Source organism: Apteryx rowi, unplaced genomic scaffold (genome assembly GCF_003343035.1).
Source record: "Apteryx rowi isolate R43461 unplaced genomic scaffold, aptRow1 scaffold_436, whole genome shotgun sequence".
Taxonomy (NCBI): domain Eukaryota; kingdom Metazoa; phylum Chordata; class Aves; order Apterygiformes; family Apterygidae; genus Apteryx; species Apteryx rowi.
In genome coordinates this window covers 743,344-768,474 of record NW_020450690.1, presented here as the reverse complement: position 1 = coordinate 768,474, position 25,131 = coordinate 743,344, and the positions used below count along the sequence as shown (strand labels likewise).

Below are 25,131 nucleotides of genomic sequence, written 5' to 3'. Positions count from 1 at the left end.
GGGGGAAGGGCCTTCTGCGGGCCCTGTTTGCTGGCGTGGCTGCAGTGCACGTCAGGAGCTGGGTGCAGGTCCTCAGCCCTTCCTCTGCCGCGCTGCACCGAAAGCCCACAGAAACACTCCTCTCCCACCCCCACCTCTATGAGTTTCTCTTCTTTTGAAGTTGTTTTGACCGCTTACCAAGAAAAGGTCAAGCCAAAATATAGTTGTTCTAAAATAATCTTTACGTAGTATAATTTCCTAGACTCTTTGGACAGAGACCTTGTTTTCCATTTTGAGCAATCTGTTTTCTGCAGTAAAACACTGAATATGTCTCTCTGTTGCTATAGAAATAATATTGCATTAAATGAGAGAATCAGTGCCCTGCTGTTGACAAGTCTAATCTAAGTGTTAGTCTCTAGAGCTTAAATTTCACCACTGGGAAGAGGTATACATAATTCTACACGTTATTTCTGTACCTTCTGCATAAAAATCTTTATACACTAAAACTGTTAGCTAAATTTCCCAAAGTGATAGTATATACATTTGCAGTGGTGTACTGTGTTTACATATATCTTAATAAATCCTTCCTCTTGCCTTCTTCCTGTCCCCCATAGAGTATATTTTCATATTTATAGTTTGAAATTTCTAGCTCTTTACGTAGGAAAATTTCTAGCTCTTTACATGGCAGGGCTAAGAGTTTTGTCGGTTGGGTTCCCTGCCCCCACAGACAGCAAAGCACATCCGATTTATTTAGTTTTTTAGTTTCAGTTTTTAAAATGTATTTTTAAAAAATCCAGCTCATATTGAAACAATATATGTTTCCTCTGCTCAAAAATTGGTTCTGGTTTCATGTAGGAAACTCCTTTTTTTCCTCCATATAACGAGAGGTTATTTGCCTTGTTTTTTTCCAGTAGTAATAATGGTATTTTCCAAAACCGGAAGGATGGCCTAAACTGACCAGGCTCCTGGTGCATTCATATGCTACAAACTGATCTGCTATCACCTACCTTCTCAAACACACCTCAATATTCGCCCGGTATTTCTCATGTTACTCAAAGATTTTCCTAGAATGACTTTCTGCCCTGTAGAGTGGTTAAATTAAGCACAAGAGAGCTGAGGATTTTCTTCCTTTGAATTTATGTACCACATACCAAATCTCATGCACATCTTCACATTTAAATATAAATGTAAATATGGGATTTTTTACCAGTATTTTTCCTTATACTGTGTAGAATTTTAGCAACAGCAATAAATTTCTATGATTATTAGTTTCAAATGAATGCTGTGATTCTTAAGACTGTATCTATAGGGTACAGAAAAGGAATTGAAATCTTCCCTAATAACAGTTACTTAAGGTGAGTGTTTGTCAACATATTGATCCTCTGCATTTTGAAGAAACTTGGAGAAAAAGTCTTTTATCTCACAGTTATGTGACTGGATCTCCATTATAAATTTTTATGTATAATACATATGTGTAGTTATAGAAACTGCAAATTTTAAAATACATGATAATTTGTGTAGACCTGTATGCAAATGTATGTTATAAACCTGATTTCAGAGTTCTTATAAAAATCCTGTTATAATTTCTTGGTTAAAAACTGCAATTATTATTTGTGAAATGGGCCCCTGTTAATGTTGTTCTGTAAGGCAAACTATACTTTATTTTGTAAATGGACAATTCATGAATAATAAACATCTATTACTGGCCTCTGTGCCACTCCTTATAAAACTTGAAAAAATATCTCTATCATCCTTAGTATAACTTTTTTTTTAATCTTTCTCAATTTTTGGTGACTATAATCTACTGATTAGTTACACCTCCCTAGAAATATTTCTGACCAACAGAAGGGTATGCATACTATTAAAAAACTGAGATGGGGGGGAGAATTAGCAAAGTACACAATTACCCTTCTTTGAAATTAATGCCATGTTTGTTATTAAAACAGTCTCATTGTACAGACAAGTTGCCACAAGACACTAATTACTTTTTTACTGTTAAAGTAGTTCTGGTAATGGGAAAAAAAAACCTTAATTTCTCTGCACAGACATAAAATATAAAACAGATGTTTGCATTGTTTTTTACCTTTGGGTAAAGCTGAATTACACCATCCAATGAGTCTGCATTTTTTTCACTATATCATCAGTCTATAGATGAAAAACATCAATCTGCTAAAGTTTTTTGGGGAAAATACTGACTGTTCACCCTTATATCATGTGCTGCTATGCTACATGTTGGTTCCCATCCAGAGCCTTGTTTAATTAAAGTTACTGAGAACAATTGGACAGGGAAGGAAAAGGAGAAGAGGGAGGGAATTCATATTGTGTTAATACATGATATTAAAGTGCAAATTTATTCATATTCTGCATATTATCATGTTCAAAAATCTAACCCTTAATATTTTACTATACTGGTATTGCCGTAAACAAAAACAAGAAATGAGGATAGGGAAAGAGAGCATAAACACTAAACTGTGTTAATTTTTTATACATATTTTATAATATTTTTATTTTTTATAGGATCTCAGTGGAGAACAGACCAAGAGCAAGATTTGAAGAATGTGCTGAAGAACACTGACCAGGACATCCCGCTGGTATTTGTCAGCGGCAATCATGATATTGGCAATACTCCAACCAGAGAAACAATAGATACTTATTGCAAGCACTGGGGAGATGATTATTTCAGCTTTTGGGTTGGAGGTGTTTTCTTTCTTGTGCTAAATTCTCAGTTATATTTTGATTCTTCTAAATGCCCTGAGTTAAAGCAAGCCCAGGATGTGTGGCTTAACGGACAGCTGGCTGTAGCGGAAAAACATAAGTGCAAGCATATAATAGTATTTCAGCACATCCCTCTATTTCTGAGGAAGCCTGATGAAGAAAATGACTATTTCAACTTGGAAAAATCAGTTCGTCAAGAGATAATGGAGAAGTTTCATAAAGCAGGTATTTTCTTGTGTTTTTCTATCTTAGAATTTTTCTTTCAGTTTAATTGTTAATGGTTATACTGCCAGACAAAATACATTGAACTTGAATGGTACCATTTGCAAGGAATTTTAGATACTGCTTATAAACCTCNCCCCCCCCCGGTCAAAATTTTCAACTGAGTCTAATCACCTGTCAAAAGTACCAAAAGAATTTACAACTTGGAGTGTAAAGTGAAAAACTAAAAGTGATAAACTCTGTAAAATAAATAGCAAGGATTCCATTTCACAAGTATTCATAGATATAAAACAATCTGATTTTTTCCTGCTTAAGGATTTAAGGATCAGGTATTGCTATAGGAAAAAAATAAAGAATTTATGTTTTATGTAAACAGAGAAACAGAATTCAGAATTGCCTTCGAGGTTGTTTTCTCCCACACTGAGCTGATTTTAAACCCAGAGTGTAATATACTCCAGATTTATTCAATGTTAAAAAGGGTCTTGGTCTGGTAAGATCAATCCTTTGTTTATGCATTACCAATAGGGGCCTTTTCTGGGATGAAAGGCAGATAGAACACGCTCTAAATAAGCATATTGTACCAAGTCTCTTAGCTTTGTTTGATGAAACTTGAATACCATGGAGACACATGCAGTAAGCAGCTACTCTTCCATGCTCTTCAGTTTCCTATTAATTGCTTTCATGTTTCTGGAGAGTACTAGTCCCTCAAAATTTCCTGCCATCCCTGCATCAGAGTACCATTTTTTCTGTCTCTATAAAAGAACGTGTTATTTGGATTACTGAACAATGGAAATTGCTTCTGATATTATTCCTAATTTCTCATACAATTGTTACGCCTGGCCTCATCCAAACCCAGCCTAATTTCCAAACTCTGGATCTCCTCCTGTTTCCAGTAAGTTGGGCCAAAATTCACAATTATCTGGGAGCTTTGCAGAGGACTGACATATTTGCAGATTCAAGATTTACAGGGGGTTTTTTTCCCCCCCCATGAGGAGACATGCTGAGAAGACCTCATAATATCTTAATAGGAGATATAAGTGTGTCATTTTTGGACACTAAGAGGATCTTGGTTAGGAATTTTAGCTTTATTATAATAAAAGAATTTTTTTATTTAAAGAAAAACAGTAGGATTGTACATGGAAGGAAGGAACAACATTTAAAACAAAAAAAAGGAGGAAAGAGATACGAAGATAACAATTTTAAGTATGTATATGTATAAGCTAGGCGCATATGTTACTACATCTTAAATCAATGAGTCTGTACATTTTACCCATTTCCCTTGCCTCACCGTATACATTTAATCTGTGCTTGTTGTAGGGTTTGGGGTTTTTTTTATTTTAAGTGCTCAAGGCAGTGACTTCTAAGGTGGTACTCCCAAATTTTGCATAATGTTATATGATTAATAAAAATGACAAATCAAAGGAACCCATACAATACAAAACTTTTCAGAAAACAATAATCCCGCTGTGATAGTTGGTCATTTCATGTATTTTCATTTTAAGTTTGAGAAAGAAAAGCATTATCTGCTTTGACATTTTCCTTTGGAAAGATTTGCTTGACAGGTAAAGGCCCAAAATTTATCTGATTTAAAATATTGTGTTTTCATTTTTAAACTTTTCCTAAAAAAAATAAAAATATACTTACTTGTTTAGGGTCTCTTTTTTTCTTAGATTTTTGTGCTAGGATAATATCGTGGGAAATGTTTCTATGGGAAGGCCAGGCAGCTACATGCTTATGTACTGTTGGTTGAAAATACATCTCAGTAAGTAAGCTTTAATGTGGAAACCAAAGCAGTTCTGGCCCCGAGTTTTCTGTCACCCAAATGGTTTACTAATATTTGGCACCACTGAGTACTGGGGAGATAATTAATTAAGAGATCAAAGGAATTATGTAAGATGTTATCATTGTAGTTGGTAAGTGATTCTGCATTAGGCACTAACATTGTGTCCCACCGGCCAATGCTTTAGTTTATCAGAATGTATCGCATAACCTTCTGCAATCAAAGCAGAATTTGTGTAGACTGAAACTTTTATCAGTATAAAATGGTGAGTTATATTTTTCTTTTCCTGGCTAGCTTCATAAAACTGTCTTTTCTAATGGTTTATGGAGATAGTTAATTTAAAATACATTAGTATGCAATGCATTTGTTTCCGTGTTTAAACTTGATGCAGACTGGCTTTCTCAATACTTATTTTTCTTAGGGGGATTATTTCAGGTTCATTCTGCTAATGTAGATCCAGAGGCTTAGTCAAAAGACAAAACCTATAACAGGCTACTTGACTTGGCTTTAAATGATGGAGGGTGGGAAGAATGGGAAGCCAGTAATACAAGACAACTCTAATGAAATTTCCAAACTCCTTTTTGTGCCAGCATCCCATTCTTACAGTGCCGCCATTATTTCCCATTATGCCCTGCCCCCTCTTTCCCAGCCCCCCAAATTCTCCAAAAATGACATGTGTTTTTTGGTTCCTTCATGAATGTGTTAAAACATCAATCTTTTATTTATTATTTTACACAATAAGTAAATGAGTCAATAAGTAATATTCACAATCCAGTGAATCAAACATTTTGTTAATTAAATGAATACAAAGAGCAAGCAGCTCAAAACAGTGTAACAAAGAATGCTGAGAAAAATTAGCTGAATCAAAAGTTGACTCTGAGTTTCCTTAGTTACGGATGCATTCTGTTTCCATTTTTTATTCGTATGAAGAATGGTCTTTTTAAGTCCACAAAACGTTGTCAACAGATTACAAACAGGCAGTTATCATGGTAGGACAGATGCGCAGATACGCAACGACACCAGTTATTTTCTGTCTCTCTGCTTTGCCAAAGAATAATCAATTTCAGCATATCATTAGAAATGAAATTGGTTTTCCCCCACTTCAATTGATAAATTCTTGGAGGATTAAAACACAGAAAACTGGTAATGAAATCCCAATTTATTTTGCCTTTTTCTTTTTTCTTTTTTTATTTATTTATTATGACTTCCAATTTAAGATGGTTATCCCTCATTTATTCTGGAAAAAGAAAGTAAGTCTCCTTTTTAATGAATCTTCCAGGCTGGATTCTCCTTCTCCCCCTCATCAATCCTTTCTTCTTTTTACTCCCTCTCTCTCTCTCCACTTCTCCCTTTCCATTCTGGCATGATTCTGTTCTGCAGTATTTCCAACCACTCCATAGGATTGTGTAATTATGAAAAATTTCAGTTTAATGTGCATATTTTAGGGGTGGTTGTGTTTGGAAATGTTGATGCTAATAGATGGGCCTGGTATTTCTGTTGCCAATAAACCAGAATCAGACCTGAAACTATCTCAGTTTTCATGTTTGTATGTTTTCTAAAAGTGTCAAATACAGAGCCATGACTCATCTGATTACAGAGAGAAATGGCAAAGGAGGACAATATATTAATTTAGTTCCTTCTGTAAACAAAGAAATTCACATGGATTTTATGTAGGAAATAATAAGATACTTAAGTACTGTGATGTTGCACAGATGCTTTAGAGTGAGGTATGTAACTTCAGCAAATTTGTTATCTATTGTAAGTTTAAATGCGTGGTTATTCTCTTACAATCTATTACATAATGTTTTTGGTTTAAGTATCCGCTCATTACAAGCAGAGATAAAAGACTAACTGTAGAGGCTACATCTGTTATGAAATATTGAATTACATTTCTCACATTAGAAGTGTCCTTAACAGTTGGGCTAATTAAAGATATAATCATGTCCTTATGATAAATATTTATAAATTGAAAATCTGGCACTTGTAAATATGTATTACTACTATGCAAAGTTAAACCATACTTGTGAGCTGTACATCTAAGAAATTTTCCTGTGATTTTTTCTTTAAATGCACTCATTATAAACAATATTGACCTTGAAAAAGTGACAGTGAAAATCAACTCAGTTCAGAACACTGTTTATCATTTAAGTGAATAAATGTTTCTGAAAGCATATTTGTAAAACTTTTGAACATTTAGCCTCAGTTTTCAAAGGTTTGCCTCCTTTACGTGCAGAAGTACAGAAAAAATCCTGTGTGCAAAAACTGAGACTAAGCTGACCTAACGTTCTCATCTGTGAGACCTGTTGCAGTCAATCGATTCTGCTCGTGAAATGCATATTCAGCTTTTAAGAATTTTATAGTGCTGATATAAATAGGTTTGCATATAGCTTTGCACAGAAAAATAAAGAATTTGGGTAGGCGGTCAAGCCAAAAACCTAATCTGCATGTCATGTTTCTTGGATAAACGTAATTAATTAATTTTTAAATTAAGCAGTCTATGTAAAAGGAGAAGTACTTTTTCCTATATATCTCATTCACGTATAATTTTCCTAGGTTATTACGATATTTTCTATGACCCCAAAAGTGTGGGTAATTTTTGCTGAGCTGTAGACAATCTTGTAAAGATTTTTTGTCCTGAGAACCATCACTGACAGACTGAAATTAATAAGGATACTTAGCACTTAATATAGTAATAAGTGTTTCTTAATGACCCTAATATATAAGCAAATGTCTGAATGCATTTAAGAGCTTTGCTGAATAAAACCTAAACTAATATCTGGTTTTCCAGCAACAAAGTGAGAGATGAATTTGTTCTTCAGAATGAGATGACAAATACAGGTAGTTTATCTAGGTAAGAGGCAATTTTTCAGATGTGGCAAAAATACTTCAGTTTGTGCATACATAACAGCCTAACTTTATTAAATGTCATCATTTTTCATTGTTTGTGATTGTAGATGCTGTAACTTCTAACAACCTTTGCTCATTAAAAGGATGTGATACCTACCTACTCCTCTTAGAAATGTTACAACAGCAGAGCAGAATTAAAGAGAAAACAAACTTTCTGAACATGAACAGCTGAGATATATTTGAGTACAAAACTAAAGCAGGGAGTGCTGAAAGCTGTTATTTCTAAAATTTACCAGCCAGCATATGCTCTGTTTCATTATTTAATTTGTCGTGTAATCAAAATTGACAAGAGAGTAATATTTTCTTCTTCCTGCCTTTGAGACCCCAATTTTGGCAAAGCTCTTACACCAAGTGAGTAATCTCAGTGCTTGCTTATGTGTTGCTTTGTCAGTATTTAAGATAATATAGATTTAAATACACTGAACTTTAGATCAAAATCTTTTAACCTTGAAATTATGCATTCATGTACAAGTAGAGTGACCAAATTTAGTATTTTCTATGTAACTTTAAAGGAACAGGTTTTTTTAAGACTGTTCCCTAGGTGCGATAATATAATTTAGCATGTAGAGAGAGACACACACACACACACACACACACACACACACACACACACACACACACACGAGTATGATTTCCTAAATCGTATCCCTTTTTTTTTTCCAGAAATTCAATAGCAAGATGGTACAAATTACATTTACTTAATATAATCCATAGTGATATTAAGTAATATTTGTTCCTAGATTAATTTCTGAAAACTGTTTTCTTCACTGCACTGTAGTTCTGGTAGATAAAAAAAATTCTTTTTGATCCTTGGAGCACATGGCAAGACAGGATTGTTTTGGTTTTGTCAGGTTTCTTAGAAAGCTTCTTTTTAAATGGAAAAGGTAACTAAGTGAAACCAGGAAATACATTTGTCTGAAAGGTCATAAGAGGCATTCACAAAGATTAACCTTAAGCACAGAGTGGCCTTCTACAGATAGCACCTCTAAAGGCTTATTTAGACCAGCAGTTTAATTAGACTATCTACATACTCTGGTGGTGCCTGTCATCTTTCCTCTGATTATATAGGAAAAACAAATGAGACTAAGCTCTTTATATATCTGCACTCAGTGTCCTCCTATTGTAAATATTTTTGACATGTAGATATATTTTGCAGACTAATAGCTTGTCTTCTACTTACTCAGGCCCACTGACTTCAGTAGTTGTATCAAATCCTCAGTTCTTTAGTTTATACAGTGAATTAAAGAGTTTTCCTTTAAGTTTGTAGAATCATGTTTACTAATAACAGTACACATGGTATTTTTTATTAACATGCTCATACTGCTATAAGCAGCAATTCTAACTATTCAAGTTTAGGTTATTCTCACAGCTCTTCTGATGAAGAAGGTAAGGCAGTATGGTATGTCTAAAGGGGTGTACAAAATAATTGTCATGTTGTCATTTAAGGTAGACTCAAGAGGTTACAAAATCAAGGGTGTTCATTCCATTCACTTCTCAGTGAGCCTATTTCCTTCTACTGGAGTTCTGTTAATAGAAATGGATCCGGTTTTTTGGAGAACAGGGTCTGAGAACTGCCTGAGCACTGTATAGTCCTGTTAACAGTGCTGTGGCTGGTGGTTTCACATCTTTGCTGCTATAACACCTGCTTGGCAGATGGAGTGATGTGAGCACTCCTCAAATTATGATGAGATAAAAATCAATTTAATTCCACAAGAGAGGTTTTGCTTACAAAGACCACTAAATACTATCATTTGCTGTGTAGTGTTGGAATTTTGAAAAAATGATGTACACCTCTGGCCCAGGGGAAAAAAAGGTATGGCAAAGAGTGCTTATGGTTAATATGTGCTCTTGTACTGGAAGCTGCAAACATACCATTTTGTTGCACAAAACTGTTTTGAGAACAGATATTGCTGTTGAATTTTAAAAAGCTAATGTATGCTGGAAGTGAAAGGAGGAAGAAAAGCCAGGTTGTGCCTAATACTCCAGGGCAAGTGCTCAAGAACAATTTGTCACAGGCCAGCTGTGACTTAAATGGTTGTATTTGCCAGAAACATCTCCTCTTTAGATATATATTTCTGTGTGTGTGTGCGTGCACGCACAGTCTCTTAGAGTAGCATCTCTCTGTGCCTGGATACTATTTTATTTTGTTGTCCTGCCTATGAAAAGGGTACCAGTGTTAACCTGCAGGTCAGTACAGTTTCTTTTCTTTACAGAACTGCTTCTCTATCTGTTTACTTTCATTTTGTCTCTACTGCTATTCTTATCTAGCTCTAGCTAGTTTGGGGGACAAAAATATATATAGCACCAGCTTTTGCTAGTATAGCCCTTTTCTTCAGTCCTTGATTGAGCAAAAGGTATGGTCAGTGAAACTAGTGATTTTAAATAAGTGTAGTTTTACATTAAGTGCAACCTAATTTTATTATTAAACATAAACAGCTAACATAAAAGCAGAGTAACTAGACCAGAATGAAGATGTCTGCAGCCCACTCTACTGCTTCTATCAGCAGAACCCTAGGGAAGAGCAAAAGACGGGATAGTATGTAACGATATTTCTGCAAAATACTCTTCCAGTCCCCAACAATGTGTCTTTCAGGGACTTACTGAACTATATTAATGTTATTAATATACTACTGTTTAATAATAAATTCTTTTAGGGATTTGTCCAGTTCCTTTCTGATTTTTGAAAACTCACCTTTCACAATGGTTCATAGGAAGGAGTTTCAAGTTTCACAGTTTGTGTTATGTGAAGAAATATCTCCTTTTCTTTGCTTTGAACTTTACCTGTGGTTTGTACTGAGAGTCATAAATCTGTAAATGAAATACAGTGAACACTGGTTCACATCAATAGTTATTTTAAAAAATAGTTTATTAATCAACATTTACAGGGTGATAATCTGGATCATGTGATAAATTTCATTGCTCAGTCAGAACTCCTTTTCCCCCAAAAAATTCTCTACAGAGTTCATGGGAAGAGAAGAAGGGTCTGTACTGTACCCATTACATCTTTATTATGATGTCATTCATATTCCACTAATTTAGCCTTCTTCATTCTCTTACAGTCTCATTTGCTGAGAAAAGCATTTATTTAATTGAAGGCTCAGTCTAAATAAAGCATGCTACTGATTGCCTATGCTGATTATTCCAGGCATTCTCTTTCTAATTTGGAAAATCTGCTTGCTTTTCTGAGGTTTATTTTTATATTGGTTATTTTCTTCCTATATTTTTACACTGTCCATAGCACTGGTTTGAACAGTCCAAATTGAGGCTAGGCCAGTCACATTTTGGACACAGAAAAATCTGACCAAAAATGTTTTTTGTACATTAGGAACTAGAGTTGGAAAACAACAACTTCTGAATTAGACTTTTTTTTTGGAAGCAAGCCATGAAAGTGAGCTTAATTATAGAAATTAGAATCAGACACCCTTGGAATTTAAACTAGTTCAAGACTGAATTCTTGCCCAGTCTCATCTGTTTGTGTGAGAAAAACTGTTTTCTAAGTACATATTTTCTTAAGAAGTAACTTTTTTAATATTTCAAAATAAATGCGGATGCATTATTTTCCATACTGCTTTAACTTATTTGGAACTCTGTAATCATTGCATCTAGATTTCCTTTGAGACTGGGACTCAATATCTGTATTTCTTGAATTAACTAACTTCAATTATCAAACATCAAATAATGGTTTTAGAAATAGTAACACTTACAGGATTTTTCAAGAAGTTAGGAAAACAGATGTACTTCACAAAAATCTTACTGTCTCATTGGAGATTCCCCCCCCCCCTTTGTTACCTAGTCTTTCACTGAGGGAGGTAGTATTTGTGATCACTCCAGATCTCACTAATATTGTCATATACAAAGTTATGCTATAATTCTTTTATTCCTGTAAGCTATTGAGCTCTGCCACGGTAAGACTTCAGACTGTCAGAAGCTAGAGACCTCGGACAGAATCCACAATTTGGTGCAGGACATCTTGCCACTAAAAAGTGATTGTCTCCTGCCCGTTGTTACTGAAGTCCCTGCAGGCGGCCATTGGATGCTTATGACAATATTTCAATAGTGTAAGCTTTCTGAGAGTACTTCCAAAGAGCACACTTGATTTTTTTTATTTTTTAAATCAGGATCTTTGAAAAGACATGCAATCCAATGCATACTGACTGTCAGCTCTGCCAGATTCAGGCATTGTCTGATTATCCAGAACGCCCCTACACAGATATACTTCTGATTTTCTAAGAATGATTTCTCTCACAGGGAGAGCGCCATGGGCTACCTCCCGCACTCGCACAAGAAATCCTTGGTTCAAAGCATGATTGTAATGTAGTCTTGTAGCGTGCTCTCTCCTCAGTCTTGTCTTAATGGGGAAAGAGACCAACCACTGCATGCCTAATAATATCCATGGTTATGTGGTAAAGGAGAAGAACACAGAGAAAAGGAAGACAACATGAATTTTTTAAAAAATCACATTACAGTTCAATGGAATAATATTATGTAAGATATCTGTTGCCTGTATAAAGTAAAGCAAAAGGAGGGCAAGCATAGCATTTAGTTTTTAAACTAGAGATATTTTAAAATGAATAAACTATTCCTTAAACAAACAGGTTGGTCAAGAAACATTAAAAAAGAAGTGACTGTCTGTTGGTCCACATGGAAGGACATAGGCCATGGTCCCATTTCCTTCCTGCTCCAAACAGAGCTGGAGAAATGCCCAATCTTCCATGTTCTTGCATTTCTCTTACTAAGTTACAGAATATAATAGCAGTACAGTACTAAGTAAGGGAGAAGAGTCCAGGAATTATGGGAGTGCAACTGAACAATAAGGCAGGACTGGGATGTAATCGCTCTCAAAGGAATTACATGTGATGCAGCTAAATGCCTTTGTTCTCGTACAGTGCAATTATGTCAAAATCATGCTGACCCCTTTTCCCTGGTGCTGCAAAATTGTTGTTCAGAAGGGTTTCTCAGAGTGATAAGGTATAATTTGTGGAAAGAAGATGCTGCAGTTTTAAAATTCTGTAAAATAACCTTAGCTTCTCCTGCTAACAGACAAACTTGCTTCTTTTTGCTATTCAGCATGTAGTTTCTATTCAGATAATGAACCGTTTTCTCATCTGATTCTTGTCAGAAATAAAATCTTCAGCATGCTAACAACACTTGGATAGCTAAAGCTTTTTTTTTTTTTTAATTTTTCAAAATTCTGGTCTTCTGACTTGTGCATTTTCTCAGAATGTAATCTGAGTTCTGTTTAAAATGCTCTTTTCATAGTATCACCTGAAAGAGATGGAGAATATTTCATATAGGACACAGTTTATTTTAGTACATAATTCTGCTTTGGATTGTTTTGAGATTCAGAAGTACTAGAAGGTATTCATCACTACAACGGATAATCTCTTCCAAAGCAGAACTACTGCAGAATATTTGGACATGACAGTAGTATACATACATTTGTTCCTGAGCCTGGTAGTCATAGCCTTCCTTTTCTGTACCAAACTTTTGCGTGAAGCATCTAAAGCAAATTTCAGTTATTCATTCATATCTCCTTTCCCAGTAGGTCAGTCAGATAGTTTAACAGTATCCATTATACCATCTCTGTAAGAAAAGCCCTTGTTAATACACTCTGCTGTTTTGGGTTACAAAATTAAAGAGAGTACCAGGAGAAAAAGAGAAAATGGGAAATGCTGATAAAAATTGTCCATCTTACCAAAGCTGTTAAACTCTGAGAGATAAAACTCAATGAGAGCTTGTTTAAGTTCCTGTAATGACTACTTATTTGGCATGTTGACTTTAGAAAGTAGACACTGGAAATAGTGGAGGAAAAAAAAACTCAGTATTTTTTAATTTGCTGTTGAGATATCTGCTCAAGAGAAACGACAAAGTATTTTTACCATGTTTTTTACTTGGAAAGAGTGTCCGAATTAAGATATGAATTTTGTTTGAAATTTGAGGAAAAAAGGTGACTTCTGCTTTAAAGGTACTGTTTATGAATGAACAGACAGATAGCATCAAAGGTAGCAAACTGAATTACATAAGCTATTAATTACTTTCCTCAGCACCTACCTGTTGCATTATCTAAGCCACTGTGTAACCTTACAATCTAAAAGGATGCCTGAAGGGACAAAATGCAATGCATACATTAGATTAGCATAAAAACAAGCTATTTATTAACTTGCTTCATGGTCAAGCTAATAAAGAGTCTAAGATTTATCAACATTTGTAAGTATTACATCTCTTCAGATGACATTTATTTACACATAGGTTTTGAGTATTTATTTCATACATCTCTTGTATCAAAGATTTTCCCAACTGCTATTTCAGAAATCAAGAATTAAAAACAAATCACTGCTGTAGCTACTTTTTATGAGTAGGGACTGTACCTTTTTGTGTATAGCTGACTCTACTGAATTGCATTTAACTGACCCAAGCATACCTTAAAGCAGCCTGTTAAAATAATGCCTGCAAGGACAAACACTGTTTGTTTCTCCCAGGGTTTAGAAAAACGGGGTTGGGAGGGGTACTAATAATTTGACAGTATTACTTCAGAAAAATGTTTGAAATGAATAAATTAAGTTTGAGTTCACACATCTTAAGATTCTTTTTATGTTTAAGATCAAAAGCAAGAGCAAAGTAAATTGCCTGCTTGTCATCTTAGTATTATTGCATTGACTGGTTCAGATTTCCTTCTTCTGCTAACTTACAAAAGTAAGTAAGTGGAATGCAGTTGAGTGAATAAAAAAGTATTACTGAAGAAAAAACAACATCAGTTAGACTTATATTAATACACAGCAATGACCTGTTTCTTTGTTCAAGATGTAATATACTGTAGCAAAAAACAAAGAACAGTAACAGAAATTAACACTAGCACTGGAAATAAAGAGTACCTGAAAGCTGAAGTCTGGGCAAAATTTTCGCTAGGAGGTATCTAAAGTAGATACTAAATTCTAGCAGAGGCTGATCTTGAGAGGCTAGATCCAAAATGGCATTCCTGCACTGAGCACCTGTCTAGTGGAATTAGTAGCTAAATGACATATACTACAAGGGGGAATTTAGATGAACAGCATCCATAACCACTAGCTAGTTTAGAACGAATCTGCCTCACATAGCCAACGGGATATAAAAGAGGGTTTAAATCGCATCCTCTCTGGTCTGAGGCATCATATTTTGGGCTGCTTAGACATCACTCTTATTTTAGTTATGTACTGAAATAACTTCTTGAGTGTAGGCAGTTAGCAGATGTTAAACACAATTATGGTAAAGCTGCAGTATTTGCCCATGAAGGAAAAAGCTGCATGATTCATGGGCCTTAACTTAACTTTCTACCTGTGTCTGCTGGTTTTAGGCTGAAAGGTTACTAAGTCTAAGATTGGTTCCTCAAAAATCTTCTTATGAATCCTCAAAAATGGGGAGATACTTGTTTTTCTTCTAGCATAACTAAAGTTGCTGTATTACTTTTGTATCCTCTATTGCTTTCTTTCCAGTTACACTGAAATTCTATTCTGGGGTTTGGTTTACATATGTGGTGACACAAAGTCTTGACTTTTGTTCCTCTTTTTAATTCCAAAGATTAAATTCTGTGGATGATGGGAAGCTGTTACTTTAGGAATGCTGATGCTTCTGGTAAAAAGAAATAGCTTATTATTTCCCTTACTAAAGGAGAGTGTTACATGGGTTTTCAGCTCACTATAGTTTTATGGTTGTTACTTTTTTATAAGATTTTTTCACATACTAGAATAGCTTTGCTTATCTGCAGAAAAAGTGGAAATTATTGAAAAGAACTTACATTATTATAGTAGCACTGTCACTTATTGGAAGGTAGTATGCATATTTAGACATCCAGCTGTTGTAGTAATCAAGCAGGCCAAACAGTATGTGTCTAAATGTTGGATCCCTGGCATCTTCATTTAGCTGCGACTTAATTCTGCAGGTAAAGAACAAGACACAATAAGGTCTGTGCTGGGTGTTTGCCTGAGAGTGGAATCTAGAACATTGCTGGAGATCATAGGTTACCTGTCAAGTGCTTGAAGGAGGCAAAGTGCTGCCTCCATAGGCGCATCAGAGACAGCTCTAAGCTGAGAGCAAACTGGTAACATTATGCACAGGGTGTCATATGCCCTCCCCACACGCACCTTATTCTGAGGCTGCAGTAAGCAGCTCCATCTACTCAGCATCCTCTCCTACCTGATCAAGACTTGTTTATTTAAGTACATTGCCACAGAGGAAGATACGTCCCACTTCAACAACTGGGACTGTCATACATAAAGCTCCCCCTAAGTTCAGTTTTGTGCTCTGTTTTGGGAAGTAAGAGCAAGGAATGTCCAACTACCACCCTGTAAGCAGTTCTAGGTGGGCACTTATCTGTCACTGTGCAGAAAGGAATGTAAGATTCACTGGGGGCAAATGCAGCCTAGTGATTTGGGTATGTGTGTTATAATGAGAAAGAAAGAAATGCTGAGTTCTGCTGCCAGAATTGCTTAAGTATATTACATTAAGCAGTCACTGCAATAGCCTGCAAGATGGTAGGGAGTTGAGAACTGACTCTGCATTCTCAAATTTCCTGTAGCATCAATTGTAAAACAAACATCCTTATATTATGATTCTAAGGATCCAAATAGTATCTGGAAAGCATAAGATCTTTCTGAAGAGTCCATTATGTCATGGGACTTTTGTATTCTACCTTTCTTTTAAAGAAGTACTCTGGTTTTCTCCAAGAGAGGAGGAGGAAAAAAAAAAAAAAAAACTGTTTTGCTAGGCTCCTGGGGCTGAGTCAAAGCAATCTCTTGAAGTTTATTATGCTGAATTACAAATGTAACTTTTGCTCCAGTTGAGTTTGTTGCACTGAGCAAAGAGAAGTAGTACTGATAAACTAAATAGGATGACTTTCATAAGTACAGACAAGTTCCACCTGATAATAACCTTCATGTGCCACTAACGTTATTTCATTCTGTTTTCTACTTTTAGTCATTTGCTATTTACATAAGGTTGGGACTGTGACATATCAGTGCCTGTGTAGATTTTACCAAGCACACAACATAGTATTTTATATTTTGCTTTCCCAAGCAGCTTAACTTTTAACTACAGGTTGAGCCTATAGTTGAGCCTAGGTTGAACCTAGACTGGTATTTTACAGCAGTCTTCAAATCAGCATCTCCCATGAAAGCAAAGGAAAACAATGATGTAGCTGACTGTCTTAAGACAGCTTCACCTGCTTTCCTCTTCATTTAATCACTGTGAAAGAGGTCTAAATCCACTGTAGGAGAATAGGTGATAGGTTTTCTGGCTAGGGAAATAAGGATTTCCTTGTAAAGTTACAGGTATGTTCCTAATAACAGCTCTTTGCCTTTAAATTGTCTCTGCTATTATCCAGAGTTTCTGCTGTCTGAAGGTAAAAAATCAATTGTTGTTAGAATTTTTTATGTCTTTTAAGCCTATAGCATCTCACAAACTAACCCTTCTCAGGCCTATCATCAGTTGAACAGGATTGAGCATGGGTTACTTTTTGTATTAAGTATGGAATGGCAGGTTACTGGAATATATGAAAGATAACAAATGAAGCTCATCCTTAGAGGCTCTGCTCAGTGTTTTGTAACAAAAAACACAATGGCAGAGCACAAACTTAAATAATTCATTTCTCTGAGTATGCTTCAGTGATTTGTAGTTTTCTCCTAATTTCTTTGAGCAACCTTCAGTTTTTTTGTACAGTGAAAGCTTTCCCATTTTGACTTTTTTAAACAGAAAGATGTCTTGCTACTTATCTCCAGATTATATTTTCTTTTTTGGACACAGGCATCCGTGGCTTTCATACACCAGTACTAGGGAATTTGATTACATCTTTAAAACTCAGGGACTCTTTTTAAGACACATACCCTTCTATCTGGCTTTACAATGCAAAGCTAGCAGGTGGAGCAGTACTAGCGGCCATCTAGGCAGCTCGCTACCCAAACTGCAAATCTCTCAGTAAACATGACTAAAGATTAATCCAATCTACAAAATGCAAGCAATGCATATCCAGATTTAAAGGAAAGTCCCAGGGACTGTTTAATGCATCTTACAGAAACCACCATGGAACAAGTGATGGAACCAATACTTGGAGAGGGACTCGGGCAACAACAACAGGGACTTACTGTAGGAAATAACTAGATTAATCATCCTATTACTGTGGCTCTCTGAAGTGGCAGAAATTCCTGTGTCATGCAGAGGAATTAGGGGAGGTAGTGCAACACAGCCAATGACAAGGTCCTCTGTAGCAAGACCAGATACACTGCCATTTTTCCTTCAAAGAATGGGTTACTTTACATAATCTTTTATACTCTTCTTTAGGGCAAGCTTTCAAAAACAAAAATGTGTGTAATGATGTGGGGGGATCCTTCTTTCAGAGGGGTGAGAAGAATTAGAGGCTTTAAGGAAAACAGAATTTCCCAGTCTTCCTGTATGCAAATATTACATAGCAAAAATCTTGCATGGCTGGACACTGTAATACATACAACATGTCTCAGAGCCAGGGTAGTGGGCATCTTCCAGACAGTCAGGAGCAGGAGATGACAGTGGCTCCTCAGCATGCCGGTTATTTCACCAGTACCAGCAGTCCTCAAAGCTCCATCGGCTGTGAATACACTGTAAAAATAAAGCGAGAGCCTGTGGGTTTGAAAGGCCAAAGAACTGGAAATCATTTTTATTGCATCAGGTTAACGCAGGCTGCTTTCTACTGTGCTGTTAGACTCTCTGTATTAGATGTGGGAACTGGAAAGGTAATTTAGTTACAAGTGCCTGCATATTTAAGACTAGCTTTTAGCCTAGTGTGGTGAGCAAGCCCCTCACTGTGTGCTGAAGAAAGCAAGCCATCAGGGAACACCTCGCACTGCCCTGCAATAGCTAGCAATTGTCCACGTGTACCCTGAGTGGGACTGAACCTTCACTCTTTCATGCTGCCCTGCTCAGGAACAGCCACATGTTTAGAGTTTTGTTTTGTTAGTTTATTTTTCAATATAACTGTTTTAGCAAGGTTCAGCATTTATAGATTACTACCAGCAAAATATTCCTCTATTATAACACAGCAGTTTTTCAGCCAACATAGCAAACTGTATGGGCCCACTTCCGCTTCTAATAAGAAAGATTCAGTTTCATAAAATAGTCATAAAATAGATACCCTGCTGGCCATCTAGTCATATTTGTCATAGGATACTTGGTGCGTTTTTTGAGTAACTCAGTATTAACCTAATACATTTCTAGATGCTTATGCAGAACCATCAAAGTGCCTACATGACTAGGGAGCACATAACCTATTGAATTTAAATAGAAAAAATACTAAATTATGTAGGTACTTTTGAAAATGCCACTTTCCTTTATTTTGTCATTAATAGTATCCTAAATCAACTGCAGACTGAAACTTTTTCTGTAGCAATTTAACATATAAAATTCATTTACATGTTTTGTATTTGATAATAAGTAACACAATTTCCAGTATTTTCAGCCATCTGGTCCAGTAGCTTTTCTATCTCAGAACAGTACAGAATAGGAGTACATGCGGCCTCAGGAAGCTGTGACAGTCTGATATACAAGGATCTTAGACTGAGCATACCAAAAAAAAAAAAAAAAAAATTAAAAAGACCCCCCCCCAAAAAAAACCTCTTTGTAAAATTTGCTATTTATGCTTACTTCACATTTTTCATTTCCCATTTACACGAAGTGATTTGCACTGTATTTGAAAGCAATACACATTACCAATAATAAGCTGTAGAACTGCCTTCCTGTTTAATATATTATAACATGCATTGGGCTTTTGTAAAGAATAAAAAATTAGATCTTGCCCAAATAGATTACCACAAATAGCTATATTAGGATTTTCAGATTTCCTATCTAAGTTACCGTTCAACTTACCTCCCCTTTGGCTAGTCCTAGCAAACAGAATAATATGAACATTCTTAAAAGAATTTTAGAAACCCTTCCAGAAGCATGGTAAGAACTCTCGCTTACAGATATGTGTTCCTATCAAAATAAATGTGCACCTTCTTAAATTAGCAGGAAAGGTGGACAATAACTTTTTGTTCTACTGTGAATGCTATTGACTAAGCTGTGTAGTTATGTCTGCCCAGCAGTGCATAGAATGGCTAAATGGTGAAGGATGCTGGCATCATCTGGAAATGATATGCTTGTCTATTATTGCAAGTTCTATTCTCAACTCTGTTATTAATAGTTTTACAAATTCTGACATGCAAGGTAAGTACTTAGCATTAGAATCATATATATGAACTTTATTACCTTTATAATTCATGAGACTAATCAACACTTAATTGTTTTGTAGTAATAAAACCATTTGATTAAGTTTTATAAAACATCAAATAAGGAGGGGAGAATAATCTGTTTGGTAATGTGAATTTAATCTGTAAATGCAATCAGAAGGGCCATTCAGAGCAGTGAGTATAGCTTCTAGCAATTTATAGGTTTATTTTTGCAAGACAAAATGTAGAAATTAGTAGAAAAAATGTAGAAATTTGTAGAAAAAAACAAACGTAGAAATTATTGGTTTGGAAGTAAAGATGACACGATTTCATTTAATTTAAAACTAAGTGTTTCAAAATTTCTGAAAAAATCCCTACTGAGAAAGCATGGCAGAAAAGCAGACTTGGCATAGGGGTCTCCTTAAGAAGATGGTCAAAATCAGGTAGCATTTGCAAGGCTAATTAATTTTTTGTTAAATTATTATATTCTGAGGGAAGAGAAAGGATGATTGGACTTCTGTAAACATTAATTTTGCTAATCTATTAGAGAATAATTCAGTCAAGGATTTCAAAGTACTTTGTAAAGCCTTACATATAAAGTGTGCTTGTTTTCCTTACCTGCTGCGGGTTGTTATTTAGCTTTTCTCCTACTCCTAACCAATCTTGGATGATACCTGCATGCTACCTACCCAGAATTTTTTGATGCAACATATTGCTGTCTCCTGCAACAGACCAAAGTATTTCTTTCAAGTTCATAGAGTAATTTTCCCTCAATACAGTTCAAGATACAAATGAGCTATCAAAAAAACCAAACCAACCTTAGGTCATTAAGAATACCAAGGAAATCAGAACAGAACAGCCTTGTTGGTATGCCATACTAGGTAAATGTTAATTCATGTGATTACTGTGCTTAGCTCTTCTTGCAGCTTGTCAACCTTTCCCTTCTTGGTTGTTCTCATCTTTCTTCCCCTTCCCACATTAATGTGCAGCCTCTTATGCTTATAAGATTTCTTTGATGTGCCTGGCTTATTTTCTTATTCCAGGTATCATCTGTGATATACCTCCAGTATCTCTGCAGAACAGATTACAAATTATCTTCTCAAATATGTTTGTTTGTTTGGGCTTTTTTTAAGGTCACCAGCCTTGGGTAAACAGGTTTAAGCTCTCCTCAGTGAATTTTCTCCACATTAATTGACAAATACAGCTATATGACGCTTGTCTTTAAACTCACCTTTCAGAATCACCATTCTTTAGCCAGTTGTTTATTACTGTTTGGGGAGGTTTTTTTGGTAATTATAAGCAACATCCTCTAAAGTGTTCATCCTTTCTGGCAAAAGGAGTAGCAAGATGACAAATACACCTTGCAGCAAACAAAGCAGTAGGACTCCAATAACCCTAAAAGGAGCTAATGGAGCAGAATGTTTTTCTTTTACTAATAATTATTTAGGATGCAAGTTCAGATAATCAGTTTCCTTTTGATTTCATACTTAATGAATCATTAAGAAAATGAAGGTAAACATGACACCTATAGCTGTACTTGCTAGAGAATTTTCTCTACAATCCTCAGTAGCTGTGTAAGCCTTAGCATATATTATCTCAACAGTCTCTTTTACTACAAATACATTTTATACATAACCTGCAACTGCCAACTAAATACATACTCTTTTTTCTTTTATTTTTTAACAGGCGTTAAAGCTGTATTTTCTGGACATTACCACAGGAATGCTGGAGGATCCTACAGAGGACTGGAAATGGTGATTTCATCAGCAATAGGATGTCAGCTGGGAGAAGATCAACACGGGCTTCGAGTGGTTGCTGTCACAGCTGAAAAGATTGTTCATAGATATTACAGTTTAAATGAACTGAGCAGCCAAGGAATAGATAAAGATCTCGTGGATATGCTTGCTAAGCAAAATTAGGCTATATCAAATCCCTTTTAATCCAAGTGGTTGATGTGTGTTTTTCTACATTAAATGAATAGAAAGTTTCAGAAGTTTCCACAAACTGAAGATAGAGATTTCTGATTGTGCACCATGTCCCAACACAACTCTCTATTTGTTTAAATCCTAAATAACAAAACAAAAAAGTTGTTGAGGTGTCTCCCCTTTAGAAAATGAGACCTCTGAGTAAATGGAAAAATAACAGAACGAATATGGTAATGTATCTTTGAAAAGGACTGTCCTAAGATTTTTTACTCTGTTCCTGGGCTTTCTTATTAGGAAGTGTATCCAAGAATAAGAGTAGTTGCTTCTAGATAACCCTGAAATTCAAGTCTATTTTAATTTGATATTTAAGACATTTTAAAATCAGTAAATTTAATCATTTCTATTACACTCCAAACAATAAAAATGTGCCATGTTTTTACTCCAGAGGGACAAATCTAAAACTCAGTGAAATCAGACAGACTCCCACTGACTTTTAACAACCTTTGGATCAGACCTTGTTGCCTATAGAGGTCATATTTTCTCCCATTTTCCATACTCTCATTTTCCTAGTTCTTCAGAGCCAGCAACAGTAAGAGAACAAACATTCCATTTTGCAAAGTCACAGCCTGGGTTTTCATTATATCCTGAAACATCTATAAATGTCACTAATACAGATGCCACTAAGAGAAATTAAACATGGAATAATTATTTTCCTTTTGAAATTTAACCATCACTCAATTAGCATATCTTATTGCTCTGTTTTCAAAAGTTGGAATACCTGTTCCGAGAAAATATTCTCTACAGAAAACTATCATCAATAGTCCCTGTTGATTCCTAGACAAGGGGAAAGCTTTGGTTTTTAAATGCAATTTAAGAGTGCCTTGTGGTAATATTATAGCCAATGAATGTTAAAACTCGTAAAAGGTGCATTTTCTTCACTGGAATAAGTCTAAAAAAACAAATGATATAACAAAATTAAGAGAAAAATTACATTCTAAGTTCATGTGCTGCAAACTGCCTAATTTTGTAGCAAATATGTCTGATTTGTTTACTATTAAATACAAAAAAAAAATGCCTTCATGTAACTAACACATACCTCTTTTTTACATTCAAGTATTTAGTTGAACATATTATAATACCTGTGACAGGTGAGCCACCAACAGAGCTAGCACAGCTTTACAACCTGAAGATGGAAGAACACAAATGAGACTGGGCAAAAAAGTAATGACTCGCACATACCCCCATACACACACACGCATGCCCCCCCCCCCCCCACACACACACAGAGTCCCTAGAGGATACTACACATGTTTAAGTATGGTGAAAGAGGTGATACACTATGCCAAAGCATTTAGTCACAACAGTTTAGCTAACAGGACGCTTCAATCTTTATCTGTGGGGTTGGTGAGATTCTAAAATTAATTCTGTAAAATTTTGGACAGTTGTTTTCTTGAAACAGTGAAACAGTTGTACCTATAGATGGACAGGACCAAATGGGGGCTACCTTCCCGTGCTAACTGCCTAAGCATAGGTCATGTTTGATTGATTCAAAGGAAAGAAAAGGATTCGGCTTTTATTCTCCAGCTGGTTTTGCTTAGCTGAATGTTTTCAGTCTCACTTTCAAGGAAACATCTGGGAACTGAGAACTAGATTACTCTGAAATGGACAGGTACCTAAGTACCCAAATGGTAAGTTCAGCAGAACTTAAGCACCCATTATTTCTAATACTTTTTAAAAAAATCTGACTGTGTGCACAGATATCTCTTAAGTCACAAAGTATTTTTAAAATTTGGTCTTAGGTAACCTGGAGCTTTAGTAATCACAGCTAATTAACAGTTTGTTGAAGGACCTGATGCTACTGTATGTTTTGCGGAGGGAAGAATAGTCTATGACTTAAATCTTTTAACTCTGTCAGTTTAAATCTTAAGGCTGAAGTAGTACCTGAGGGAGCTGAGCTAATTAAGCATGCCATGTTCTCTTTGCTCTGGCACAGTACTGTAAAGCAGAATGTAGGAAGTGTTTAAACTGCTTTTTAATATGCCTGTTTATTAAAGGATAAAATTTTAAGTTTGGCTTGGGAGAGCCAAATTTAACTTCAGGAGAAAGTCTTTCCACAAATATGAAGATTTTAATAGTACTTGCATATAGTGTTCTAAAAAATATTTCAGAGGTATGATGTACTAATATAAAAAATAAATGTTTTATAAACAATTTTTCCTGTTTTAGAAATAATTCTTTCAAGTTTTCACTTTTTTTTGTAAATGGCATTTTATCATTAGAAATTCTGTGATGTTTTGTCATGAAACTATCACTTAAGTACAAATCTGGAGTTCAATTAAAAAAAAAAAGTTGCTTTATATCCCAAATATTTCTTTTATTTAGTGATTTCTAAGAATACTTTGTTCATGTTCATTTGTAAAAATAGTACCAGATTTGTCTTTAGTTTGTAGCAAACAAAATAAGCATTTGTCTTTAGACTGTAGCTAGCTTTAAGATAGCAAAGTTTGGGGTTGTCATGCATTCTCTTCCTGTATAGGACTTTAGGCGCTAACTACAGTGTCGTGTAGTTACACGGTATTACACTGCATTCAACAACTAGCACTACTAGGCTTTGATTTAATATTTATAAATAGTAAAATTCATGAAAGGGAAAAGGATTGATCTATGCCTTCAGTCTCACAATGACTGTATACATTGTAAAATCGTAGTGGTTTATGTTCAGATTCACCCATGAACAATGCTGAAATCAAAGAGCCATGTTCCACCCCTGTCAGTGAGCTGGAAACACCACACCACTCTTGTTGCATGTTTACTTCTGCAACCACGTGGGGGGTTTCAGATTTGCAAAAAGCCTTCTGGAATGAAATCCCACTGTCTTCTGTTCAGATCTCACTCTAAAAACTGACTTCTGCAAACTTACTCTCACAAAGGTAAGTTTAAAAACAATTGTGCTAGTATGATCCTTGCTTAGCTTCATCTGAAGTTTGACAAATCTTTAATTAATCAAAAATGGGGATTTTCTGACTATCAAATTCCAAAAGAATAGTAGCACTATGGCCTCCAGTATTTCCCACCTGCTGGTGCAGCTGCTAAGCTCGTTAGCCATATACTGCAGGTATTTTTTGTTGTTGTTAGTTATGTTAGTTATGTTGTTAGTTGATGTGCAATCACACAGGAAACTACCAGGGGCAACAGGAGATCAGACAGGCATTCCACCCACCTATCTTTGTTGCCAAAGGCTCGAGATGGCTTCCACCTTTATCCAACACCGCTAGATGTGGACCTTCTGAATCTCTGGGTGAAAGCAGAGAAGATAATCCCACAGCAAGTAGAGTTGATCTTAATTTTCCGTGTTTTAATTAGGAGAGAGGTCTCGAGCTGCAGTGATGGCAGCAAG

General features: G+C 35.5%; 1 protein-coding gene across 2 annotated transcripts in view; it reads left to right on the top strand.

Moving 5' to 3' along the window:
* CPPED1 (calcineurin like phosphoesterase domain containing 1) overlaps nucleotides 1–23,947 on the top strand; it is a 51,951-nt gene extending 28,004 nt beyond the window's left edge. For both annotated transcript variants that reach the window (XM_026076662.1, XM_026076661.1), the window contains exons 3-4: nucleotides 2,497–2,919; nucleotides 21,496–23,947. In XM_026076662.1, the coding sequence (XP_025932447.1) occupies nucleotides 2,497–2,919; nucleotides 21,496–21,728 (656 nt within the window). In that variant the 3' untranslated portion in view covers nucleotides 21,729–23,947. The remainder of the gene's footprint in view (nucleotides 1–2,496; nucleotides 2,920–21,495) is intronic.
* Nucleotides 23,948–25,131: the final 1,184 nt, after the last annotated feature.